The sequence below is a fragment of the Anneissia japonica genome, unplaced genomic scaffold (genome assembly GCF_011630105.1).
Source record: "Anneissia japonica isolate Jap-2015-1 unplaced genomic scaffold, ASM1163010v1 scaffold284860_len1800451_cov186, whole genome shotgun sequence".
Taxonomy (NCBI): Eukaryota; Metazoa; Echinodermata; class Crinoidea; order Comatulida; family Comatulidae; genus Anneissia; species Anneissia japonica.
In genome coordinates this window covers 1302043-1314916 of record NW_022706010.1, presented here as the reverse complement: position 1 = coordinate 1314916, position 12874 = coordinate 1302043, and the positions used below count along the sequence as shown (strand labels likewise).

Here is a 12874-nt window from a genome sequence, read left to right as displayed (position 1 = left end):
GAAGCACATTTTGTAAAGCTAATTTTTAAAATTGATAAATAAAAAAAGAAATTATCAGTCGTTTATCTTTAGAGGCGATTTTCTCTTAAGTATGTTTGATCTAACTCTGGTTTTACTCAACCTAAGAACATGATTCAAAGACCACAATGAAGCTTGTATAATCTTCTATAAATATATCAGTAAACTCATTTTTCATTAATTTTTCGTACCACTTCTGCCACGACAGCGCCGCAAAGCGGTGTGGTCAGGAGCATATGTTTTTCCGCTCGACCTTCATTCATCCGCTCGACAATCGACATGGCATGGCATCCGCTCGAATGTTCAATGCGTTTGTTTCTTACGCGAAGCGTACAAAAAATGACGGGTATTCATTAAATATTATCCGTATGATGGCTAATAAACAATTGTCTGAAGAAGTCAACGACAAACGTCCGCAATTTGGAAATCGATTTCTTACAGATCCGAACAAGGTTTTTCAACATAACGCGTGGTAAGTGAAGTGGTACGTCGTCGTAGGCTACGACCTAGCCTATGCTAGGTTTAGGCTACTAGGAGCCTAGTGCAAGGCAGGGCCTTCGCCTGCGTGGCGGCCTGTCTGTGGGCTTACTGTAGACTAGCCTAGGCCTTTTAGAATCTAGCTAGTATTAGTAGTCTAGACTAGGCCTACATAGAGACACGCCTAGGCCCTAGCCCATATAACTTTACCACTTTAGTATTCCACCTAGGCCTAAACACTAAATACCGTGTGTGCGCTGAACCGTGGAGATCTCTAGGCCTACTAGGTCCCGGTTCAATTCTCATCGCTGTCTCTCTTTGTGTTTCAATTAGCTAGTAGAGGGCTGAAATACAAGTTACAATAGCGCACCGTCTTTCGGATGAGACGTTTAAGCCGTTGGTCCCATGTCCCAAATAACAAACAATAATAATAATAACAATAATAATTTTACGATAGTTTGATTAATGAGATAATAATAATCAGCATATTAAATAAAATTATGTCCATGCAAAACCTACTTTTAAATAAAAATGTTATCTATTTGATAATCTTATAAATTATAAGTTTATTTTCTGTGATAATTTTATCCACATAGGCTAATTCATGTTTTCAATGTTAATATGGTTGATAAATAATATATAAAATAATAATAATAAATAATTAATAATAATAATAATAATAATAAATAATTCTTCAATAATACTTCAATAGGCCTATTTACGAAAGTGTGATTAATGAGATATAATTGCAGTTATACAGCATTTCGACGGATATTCGTCGCCTCGTATGAAAAAATGTGGTAATCACGAATGGTATTAGCATTTGCATACACAAAAACACTTTGGCGATGCTTTTGTTTTTGTTTTTTGCTTTTGTTTTGTTTTACATTTTCATCCAGCGTTAGACAAACTGAATTGTTTAAATGAATAAATAATTGAAAACATAAATTATCTGGATTAAAATCTTATAGAATTTACAAAGAAACTTATAATTTATAAGATTATTTTTTTAAACAAAATAAAATAGGCATCATTTTATTTTTTAAAAAATATCAGATTTTACATCTATAGACGTAAGTTGATTTAATATGCTGAATCATTATTAATGGTATATACCTATTACATATTTCTATAAATATCAATAGATATCTCATTAATCACACTGTCGTAAATAGGCCTATTGTTTGAAGTATTATTGAAGTATTATTAATTCTTTATAAAGCATTATTCAAGCACCTTCATTATGATTATGATTATTATTATTATTATTTTATATTATTTATCAACCATATTAACATTGAAAACATGAATTATGTGAATAAAATTATCATAGAAAATAAACTTAAAATTTATAAGATTATTTTTTAAAACAGAATAAAATAGATAACATCCTTATTTTAAAAAAAACAGGTTTTGCAGAGACGCAAGTTGATTTAATATATGCTGATTCATCTCATTAATCAAACTATTGTAAAAAGGTCAATTAAAGTATTATTATTCATTATTATAGTATTATTCAAGCACTGTTATCATTATTATATTATTATTATTATTAATTACTATTTTAATCATATTTTTTGTTGTTTTATTGTTTGTTTTATGTATGGACCTAGACATATGTATATATTTAATAATTAGAAATACTTATAATTAATTGTATAATATAATTATATAATATAATGTTAACATTAATACTTATAGGCTAGGCTAGACCTAACCAATTATTGATGCCATAATTGACTAAAAACATCCATTTGATTAATTAAACAGCAGCTTTTCGAGTGCCTGTGCCGATAGAAAACTGCAGTGTTTTGGCACTGCGGCAGTGCCAATAGAAAATCGGAGCTTTTTTCGCACTACGGCAATAATGCCGATAGAAAATAACAGCTTTTTTCGCACTGTGGCAGTGCTGATAGAAAACAGCAGCTTTTTCGCACTGCGTCAGCGCCCATAGAAAACAGCAGCTTTTTCGCACTGTGGCAGTGCCGATAGAAAACAGCAGCTTTTTTTCGTAATTATCGAGTTCACGGAGCAAAGGAAGGTAGGTGAAGCTACTCTCTTTAGAACTCTCAACCAAGAGTAGAAAAAAAAGTCTTCTTCTCGACTGAAATGATACAGTACTTTTCACCAGCCTGTTCAACTGTTGTTCTTGCTCCATAGGGATAATGTTGACTGGGATGAAAAGCAAATCAAATTAGCTGAAGAGAAAGTGAAGCAAAATTCAAATGAGTATGTAGCGGAGGATAAGCAAGGTAAGATATGTTGTTTTATTTTAATTAACATGTTACCACTTTGGTACTTGATTCATGTGAGAGAAAATTTTACAAAGACACATGCTATTCTAAAGCCACTTTCAGACAGATGGGCCTGGTAATATTGCAGTAATATCACCTGCTTCCGTTTCAGACACACGCAGGAATGTACTGTAACAGCAATATGCAGTAGTGTATTACTAGGTCTGAGATGGAACGCAGCATAACACCAATATAGTGGTAACAGTTAGTTACCTTTTCATACAGAAGGTAATGCCAGGAATATTTCCGCAATATTGCAGTAACATACTGTAGCTCTGTCTGAAAGTGGTTTAAGTCAAATGGGCATGTACTGTATACAAATGCAATGAATCACCTCAACTTACCTGGTTCCTGTACCTTCCCTTTTTCCTAACTGTCATCATTTGCTTCATTTCTCTCTGACTTTTTGGGTAGGCCAACTGATTTTTTTTAATGTAAATTATTGATTATTAAATAAAAGTCAAACAATTTATTTGAACAATGATAGAAAATAATATAACCAATTATGGTTTTTAAGATTTCTTCAATTCTGAAGTTCTATACACAATTTTATCCGGTCTATTTTTAAACAGCGCCACCAATGTCTCGCAACTTTTCACTGGGAGTCATCCAGCAGCCTTGCCTGAACAAATTTCATTTTTTCCAGACATGTCTTTTTTTTTTTTTTTGGCATTTTGTTTTCGAAGACTAGCCTAGGCCTTTACAAGGTCGTGCACCAGTCACAGAGCACAGTAAACACTGGTAGCTACATAGAGCGAAATGCCTAGTCCTCTTGAAGTACCCCAGTGGTAGTTGCAGGTTCTCAGATATTTGAGGCATGTTGTGGCAAAATGGCTAAGTTGTAGCAAAAATTGAAATTCAAGTTATTGGTATTTTCAAATACCTGAGTATGTGATCTTTAAAATGAGAGGTCATTCATTCATATTGGACATTTTAAACCTAAGTTATTGGAAAATGAAAGTACAGTACTCTTAGAGTCAAGATAAACAAGATTTTGAGTAATTGCCTTTCAAAGTTATTTGTGCATACATTGTTTAATAGAATGAACAATGAAAAATAACGTTAAATAAACAATTTGTTAACCACTTCCACAATTAATACTTTGGGACATGATTAATAAGACATTAAACTGTTGACCTGCAGTGAAAAACAAATTTGGATTTTTTATCAATTTTTTGAGCTTCCATATTTTATAGCTCATTTACTCAATACTAGACTGTGCGACAACTTTACCATTTCGCCACAACATGCCTCATTTTCATTTCATGGTATATACAACTATATTTTAACATTATTATTTTTATTACTAGAAATCTACGAACGAGAAGCAGGAAAGTTCTGGGACAAGTTCTACTCACAACATCAAAATCGGTTCTTCAAGGATCGCCATTGGTTGTTTACAGAATTTCCTGAATTGGCACCAAAAGAGGATGAAACAACTAGAGTAAAACAACCCATAGATGAACCACCAGCGCCCATAAATGAAGAAAATGAACCAGCAACAAAAAGCCAACTTGGTGATGTACAAACAACGTGTGAACCAAAAAGTGATAGAGATTCAAGGCATGTAAAAGGGACTAGGATGCTTGAAGTTGGCTGTGGTGTTGGAAACACTGTGTTTCCAATCCTTCAAACGAATAAGTAAGAACAAATTTTACACATCCTACAAACACCATCCAGAAGATATTTTGACCCATTGAGTATGAAATGTAGGAATATGACGGTTGTGTTCCCAAAACCAGCATACTGGCACTAACTGTTAAACTGGGTGTAATTGGAATAGGAATGTGGTAGTATTGTTTACTTTAGTACAGCAAAGTCGTAATACTTTTACTCATAACTTTGGCAATAGTATAATCAATTCCAGTAAACGACCTATCATTTTAAAGCTTATAATGTGGAGAGTATAGTATGAATATAGTGTATTAAAAAGACTTCTTTGTATGTTTTTGTCACTGATGCTGGTTTTGGCATGGCAAGCCCCATAAAATACACCACATAGAGAAATAATCCTTTTCGGAGTGCCAATGAAACTTAACAACTGACAAATCAGAACCCGGAATATGCGTGCGTAACAAGCATATGTGTTTGTCCCACAAACACATGTGTTTGCGTATGTTTTGTGGGACCTTAGCAACAATATCCAAAGGACTGGGCTTAGCCGAAAGGTCTATTCAGTCAAGTAAAATAGGTGTGTAAACTTGCACTGCACCTTGGCAACTTAGGTTATTTATTGGCTTTTCTAATTGTCATATATTTGTATTCATTTGTTTCGTACTTGCTTGTTGTGGAATAGTGAGAATCATTTGTTTATATTACAGTGATGATGGGCTGTTTCTCTATTGTTGTGACTTTTCTGAAATAGCTGTTGATTTTGTAAAGGTAAGAATAAGATGTAACATGCTGCATGATTGCTAATGTTTTATAAGGAAACTATTGTAAGTACAGTAGAACCCCTCCTTTGGGACACCCCTAAGGAAGGGAGACACTTTTCCGTGAAGTGGTTATGAGGGGGAATATTTCTTTGACATTACGGCCAACCCCTATTAAGGTGACACAACTATTATGGGGATGAGGACACTTTTTGAGTGTGCCAAGTGGTCAAATAATTCCTATTAATGAGACACTTAATTTAATAACTACAGCAGTCTCAAAATAAGAAAAATTCATTCAACTTTATATTTTGACACCTTTTGAGCATTAAACCAGAATGTTCTCCCCTAATCCTTTGAGCAAACATCAGTAAAGGCCTACTGTTTGTGTTACTTTGTATAAACCAATCTTGTCACTTTTGACCCTTAAGGTAGATTCACATCAAATCGAAAACGTTCGCCGAACTGAATTCGGATTCGGTGTGAAACTACCTTTAACCATGGGGATTTCTTTTTCTTTGTTTTTTGTACTTTCATATAGGATTCTAATACCAACGCATCCTTAATTCTAAGTCCTTTATATATTCATGCTACAGTACATTCATCCAAGAGGAAGCTCAATATTTAAAAAAAAAATAAATCTTGTCATGAACATTGAAAATTATTTCTATAAATTAGTTCCAATTCTACTGTACAGTAACTGATTCTTGTGAATGTAGGCCTATGTCATCGTTGTATGAAAACATGCTAAAAACCCTTATTAAGGGGACAATTTCACATTTATGGTTAGTGTCCCTTTAATAGGGGTTCTACTGAATTCTGAAATTCCTTTAATGAAAAAGTGTTAAACCGTCAAGTCAAACAACACACTGCTGTCTGCTGATTTTCCGGCTTTAAGACTGTGTATTATAGGAATTTGTAGCTTATATTTCATATTATTTTTTTCTAGGCGCATGCAGATTACAACACTGATAGGTGCCATGCATTTGTTTGTGATATCACTGATGTTGACACCCCACTACCTTTTCCTGAGAACAATCTTGACATCATCATTATGATTTTTGTCCTGTCAGCTATCAAACCAGAAAGGTATCAGTAGAAAGCATTCCTTATTATATTCCTTATTATATAGGGTGTTGCTGAGTGCGCCAAGGACGAGTATACTCGTCAAAATCGGGGTAACATTCTAGTGTTCATAACTTCTTTGTTATACATTGTAGAACCACAGACTCAACGGCTGGTAGTTCGGGGAAGACACACCTGGACAAAATGTACAAATGAGTATGTTTGTTGTGTAATGTTGCTGGTAGTACACTCGAGCGGCACAATTGGGTGCGCCCTTTGAACATATACCAACCCATGAAAAAAGCGGATGAGATAACTCACTCTTGGAAAAAAGTGCTATTACAGTGCCGTCGACGAGTTTACACACCCCCTAAAATTTTCTTCGCCAATTTATTAGACACATCATTTTGAATATATATCACTAGATTAAATTTCAAAAAAAGTATGTTTGTACATGTAAACTTGTTTTGGCACATGGGAAGGAACCTTTAAAAAAGGTCTGGCAGTCAGCGTGTTAACACCATTTTGACTTGGGGGTGGGGTGCAAAACAGTCTTGGGGTGGGAAAATTGAGATGCAGGACTAAATCCCAATTCCAATGAAAACTTAATGGTAATTCTTAGTATTTTTCATCCAGTAGTGGAACTTATTTTGCCCCAGCCTACATGTTGGAGCAAGTGATCAACATTGAAAATGTTTCACCCAAAGATCTATAACCCTTAGTCTAAATGGCTTTTAAAGTGTTGTTTTTGGTTGGGATATAAATCCTGACATTTGTTTTCCTGAGATTGAACCATGGACCTTGTGATTGGAAGGCAAGCATCTTAACCTTGAGTCATGGGTTCAATTCCTATGTTGACCTCATTGCTTGTGGTTTAGTGGTAAGGCACAGTACTTATGATCCAAGGATCATGTGTTCAATTTCTGTTTTCACTCTTGTGGTTTAGTGGTTATTTCTTTGTGCTTGCAATTCCCAGTTGTAACATTGGTCACATTGCATATGGTTTAAGTAGGATGGTGTTTTGCTTATAATCCAGATTCACAGGTTCAGTTATAACATTGGTAACTGCATATGGTTTAAGTAGGATGGTATTTTGCTTATAATCCAGATTCACAGGTTCATTTATAACATTGGTCACACTGCATGGTTTATGTAGTATGGTGTTTTACTAATAATCCACGATCAAGGGTTCAGTTTTTATACTGGTCTCGATGTAGGTGACATCTGTTGGTGTTGTAGGGTAGGACACTCAAAATAGCATTTTTACTATTAAATGTGTATTATTGGGTACTGGACTTGATGAATTACCTTGTGGATACATTTCTCTGACATATTCAGAACTTTTGAAAAGAGTTATGAGTGTAAATCTAGCTTTTCCAATAAATATTATTAATGTTCATATTTTTTTTTTTTTTTGTGATGATTATTGGTTTCAAACATTTCTATTTGCTTTTAATGTATATTTCTTATGTATGTATATGTTTAAAGTGTATGTAGGCCTATGTATATTTTAAAATTCTGTACAGCGCCGGTGAACATTTTTAATGGATATTGTCTTGCGCTTTATTAAATAAAGTTATTATTTTATTATTATTTATTATTATTGTTGTTGTTATAATTATTGTTAATATTAATATTAATGTCAAAATACGATTAGCGTTTATATGATGATGATGATTAATATTATTTTTTTATCACTTATAAATATTTACTTATTTGATCCTCCTCTTCTACATCGTAGAGCTTAAACCGAAAACCTATTCAGCATTAAACAGCATACTTAGGTGTTTGTTGAGTTTTTCTTTTGATTGTGTAATGGCTTTGGCTTGCCTAACTTCTATGCTTAATATTATACGAGATATCTTTAGCCAGGGGTCACGGTAGTAGCGCCTGGTTGGAGCAGCAAATAACATCAATTTTGCTAAGAGATGTACTTGGCCCTCTGCAAACATGACCGATATATCTAATGTACTGACTGTATATACAGTCTCTCAATGGTGATTTTCCAACAATTTTTTTATTGCTATTATTATTGCTATAATTTTCTGTTAATATAATAATTTTTTTTTGTTATTTCAATAATTGTTTGTCATTTTTCATTGCAGAATGCAGGCTACCATCAATAGATTGGCAAGACATTTGAAGCCTGGTGGACGGATATTGTTAAGAGATTATGGCAGATATGATATGGCTCAACTACGTTTTAAAAAAGGTAAGATGAAATATTCAAGCTAAAGTATCCCATGTTTCTATTACCTTAGTAATAATGAAATATTATCATTAATATTTATATATGTTTTTCAACTTGCAGTATAATTTGTTTTTTTGTAGGACGATGTCTGTCTGAGAACTTCTATGTACGTGGCGATGGAACCAGAGTTTATTTTTTTACTCAAGGTACATATCTGTTTGTTTTATGGTTTCTTTTATGGGTATTGCATTGTGCTGCTTGGGCACTGATATTAAAATACATTTTTATTAGTACACTGTAATTTTATTTTTTTATTTAATATGCTGAATGTTGCTCATTTTGACTTTCAAGAGTTCTCTCTAGGCTAACACAGCTCCATTGTGAGGGCATAAATCAGTTGTGTGAGGGAGTGATCTGGCTAGATTGAATTTGTCCCACAGGCTTCTGTGACACTCTCTTTGACAGTGAGAGTTTGGAGTTTAAATTCCCACTGGAAGTATTTTTTTCAGACAACTGATAAGGAACTTTCCATTGGAATTGCTGTGCTTAATACGATCACATCACTTGTGCCTATAATTCAGCACTCTTTCTTTCATTTATTTATTTTTTTACATTTAGTGATAAGCAGTAGCAGCACCAGTGATGGGTCAAGGAAACCCTTGACCTCCATTGGGGAAGGATCCAATCATTTTATTAGGGGAAGACTGCTTTGAAAAAGTATTTTTACATTCTGATAGTGCCATTTCCAATCAGTTACATGTACTTACTTTTAAACTGCTCATCTCTGTCACAAATGTGGTGGGTTGAAATAGGTTGGACCCCTAGTCGGAAAATCTCTGGCATTACCATTGCTGATAAGGAACTTTTCATTAAAGGGATATTTATAATGCGATCATAACATTTGTTTCTCTATTAGTTTATCTTGTTTATTATATGTAGAGGATTATTGTTGGCCAAAACCCTTTTCTGTTATATAATTACTAATATTTAATCATTGAATTATCTGGTTTGTTGCAGCGGCGCATCCAGAGGAATTCAAAATAGAGGGGCCCAGGGAGGGACTTTTTTACAGGTGGAGAGTCTATACGACCTTTTGCCCCACCATGGTTGGGGCTGATGTAAACAAATTTATGATTATGGCACCTCTAAATGAGCAGAAATGGCACTCTCAGACCTAAATTTGATTAATATTTTCCTTTTTTCTCAATTTTTTAATAATTTCGAAAAATTCATGGGAAGGGGGCCCGGGTCAGCTCTACCTGCCTGGAATCCACCACTGTGTTGTTTGTTGTGTTTTCCGCCTATTACATTTTGTGTGTATAAATACATTATTATGTATATATGTGTCATTTATTATGAAATCCTGACCAAAATGAAGTGTTTGTCATCTTTTTTTTATCAGATAACCTGCGAGAACTTTTTACTAAAGCTGGTCTAGTTGAAGAGCAAAATCTCACTGACAAGAGATTGCAAGTCAATAGAGGGCGTCAACTAACAATGTATCGAGTATGGCTACAATGCAAATACAGAAAACCAGTTATTGCTGAAACCTGATACTGCAGGATCTCAAAAGAATCAAAATTCATATAATGCAAATGGATGCCAGAGGTGCCGTATTAATATTGTGATTGACACTGCACCATTGGAAGGTTTCTGGAAGTAACGCTACAGGAATCAAACATTGGTAGCATCTAGGGTGCAAAAACATTTGTAGGATTCTGAGTGCAGAACCATTTGTAGGATCCTGGATGCAGAACCATCTGTAGCATTCTAGGTATGGAACCATTGGTAGGATCCTGAGTGAAAGACTATTGGTAGTATTCTGGATGCAATCTTATTGGTAGTACTCTGCATGCAAACCTACCCTAATGGTAGGATCACGGATGCAACACCAGTGGTTGAATTATGGTTTTAGGTAGCATCATTGGTGGAGTCTGGATGCAACCCATGTGTGGTGTCCTGGATATAACACATTTACTGTAGTAGCATTGTGAATGTAACCATAGTGTTGATATCCTGGGATGCAATACCACTGGTAGTATTTTAGATGTAACCCCCAGTGGTGGATTCAAAGGGGGCCCATTTAGCCTGCCCCTCCTCCCCCTCTAAATTTTTCAAAGTTAAAAAAAAAAAAAATGGAGAAAAAAAGAAGAAAATTTGACTCAAATTTAGAGTCTGAGAGTGCCATTTCTGTCCATCTAGAGGTGCAATAATCATAAATTTTCTTACATCAACCACAGCCATGGTAGGGCTGAGGTAGTCTAGACCCTCTGTCATTGATTCCACAATCAACTGTTTAGAGTTAGTAGAGCGCCACAATTAGACTGAAAACAATAGATAATACCACAAAAAACATATAATTATCGCTATGGTAAACTTTATTCAGTCTGATTCTCTCTGAGTAAGTCTGTCGCATTCAGAATGCCACTAAAAATCATGTGAGAACATACAAAATATTTTGCCATCTACAATACCTTGAGAAATCTCTTACAGTACAACCCCCCTTTAAAATTGAATGGGAATTTTACACTAAACTTTAGCTATAGAGGATCAGTATACAATACAGATTTTTACAACTTGTCGCTTAAGTATACTGTATTATTGTTGACTATAACAGCTACGTTTCGTACGTGGCTATCTTTATTCCTGTACACCTCTAGGTGTTGTCTCTTCTATTAAAAGTACAAGGTTATGTATCATGATGTTTTCCTTTGGCGTAGTCCATTTATTTCTCTTCTGCAGCAATGGAAGATATTACTTTCACAAACGAGTCCAAAATAAAGAATCAAAGTATTAAAGCAACCATCACTTCTTGCTGTAAGATGTTGAATTATCGACACAATTCCCTACAGGAGCATCGGGACCAGTTTAAAAAACATCTTGAAGTCTCTCCATGGGGCCCCCTCTATTTCAAATTCCTGGACCCACCACTGACCCTAATTGTAGAATCTAGGATCCAATGCCAGATAAGATCCTAAATGCAAAAACCAAGTGGTAGCATTCTAGATGCAACACCTGTAGTAAAATCCTGGATGCAACACCATTTAATTTGTAAGATTCAGGATGCAGCACCTTTGTTAGCATTTTGGATGTAATAAAAAAAACAAAACAGAAACATAAAAATAGGCAGAAGAATGATGCATTAATTAAAGAATAAACTGAATGTATGTAGTCACCGTGCAGTGATTATAGAATGCTAAAAATTAAAATGTTTATGAACATATCGGTGATAGCATACAAAACATAGTGTGATGTACTGTTTTGCAATGGTATTCAATGAATATTCGAAATACAAATGAAATAAAAGATTATTAGTTTGAATATAAATTCTTTGAGATTGTGTTGAGCACTCTGTCATGCATTTCCTCCAGCTAATTTATTATTCTGATAGTTCCACTATGCATGCGCAACATAGCTTAACAGAACTTTCATCACCACCACTTGAAGATTGTTAGTCCCCACAAAAATATAGCGAAAGTGTACGTCAACATGTGCATAGAATCTAAGATTCACAGGGGGCCCATCTGGCCTGCCCCTCCTGTCCCTCTAAATTTTTCAAAATGCATGCGCAACATGTGGGACAGCACGTGTATTTGTTGGACACGCGCATATTCCTGGCAGTTTTCTGATTGGTCAGTTGTTAAGTTTGGCTCTCTGGAAAGGACCATTACACATGCGCAATGCTACTACAACCCAACTGTTCATTCGGTGGACAGATGTTGTTTAAGTTGAGTTTGAGTCATCACCATCATTTATACAGAAGACAATTTTTAAGAATAATACAGTATATATATTTCTAAATTGTTGTTTTATTTAGAAACCGTTATAAATCCTAAACTTCTATAGACAACATCTTATGAAAATGCGATTGATTGTCAAGCAGTGGAGCCAATGCATTCCCATCGCCATAGAAACCAGTCGAATGTGGTAGTGGTTGGGGGTGTGTACAGTTCGTTGAACAGACAACATCTGGAAGATTTTTGACTGAGAATGGCCCCGTTCTTAAGGCTGAGCCCGAGTGCTATGTATCTTGTGTGAATTGGTATGTGCCCAATGTAAGTTTGGTTACTAATTGCAGACAACGCCAGTTATTAAAATAAATATTTAAGGGACTAAATAAGAACTTAGGTTCTACATGTGATTATGCCTTCATACGCAATAATTCATATTAATATTACTTGATTTCTAAACTGTATTAAATAGTCATTATGATATCATGCAATACAATAAAATACAATATTTATTGGATAACACTTTTATAACTGTGGCACACGTTAGACAAATTCTAACGGTGCATCCAGAAAAGAACAAAGCAACAGGAATAAAAAATTAAATTCTTAATTATGAGAGATTTACAGATAACTCAAATAACAATATTGCCCACTCACCAATCAAATTAAACACTTAAAATAAACTACAAACAAAACAAGAATGACTGGTTTGAAAAGTCGTGCAAA

The 12874-nt window shown here is 34.6% G+C and overlaps 1 protein-coding gene across 1 annotated transcript; it reads left to right on the top strand.

The window, feature by feature from the left end:
- Positions 1-265: 265 nt before the first annotated feature.
- LOC117106013 (tRNA N(3)-methylcytidine methyltransferase METTL2-like) lies at positions 266-11744 on the top strand. Its single transcript, XM_033247328.1, has 8 exons — positions 266-490; positions 2656-2747; positions 4100-4430; positions 5111-5171; positions 6111-6250; positions 8332-8438; positions 8558-8623; positions 9820-11744. Exons 1-8 carry the CDS (start codon positions 303-305, stop codon positions 9969-9971), a joined length of 1137 nt encoding a protein of 378 aa, XP_033103219.1. The 5' UTR covers positions 266-302; the 3' UTR covers positions 9972-11744.
- Positions 11745-12874: the final 1130 nt, after the last annotated feature.

What these genes read in the sequence shown, in the direction of transcription:
- LOC117106013 (XM_033247328.1), top strand. Translation starts at nt 303, where the DNA reads ATGGCATCCGCTCGAATGTTCAATGCGTTTGTTTCTTACGCGAAGCGT. An exon ending in GTTTTTCAACATAACGCGTG is followed by an intron (nt 491 to 2,655) that starts GTAAGTGAAGTG and finishes CTTGCTCCATAG; the next exon opens with GGATAATGTTGACTGGGATG. An exon ending in TCAACTACGTTTTAAAAAAG is followed by an intron (nt 8,439 to 8,557) that starts GTAAGATGAAAT and finishes GTTTTTTTGTAG; the next exon opens with GACGATGTCTGTCTGAGAAC.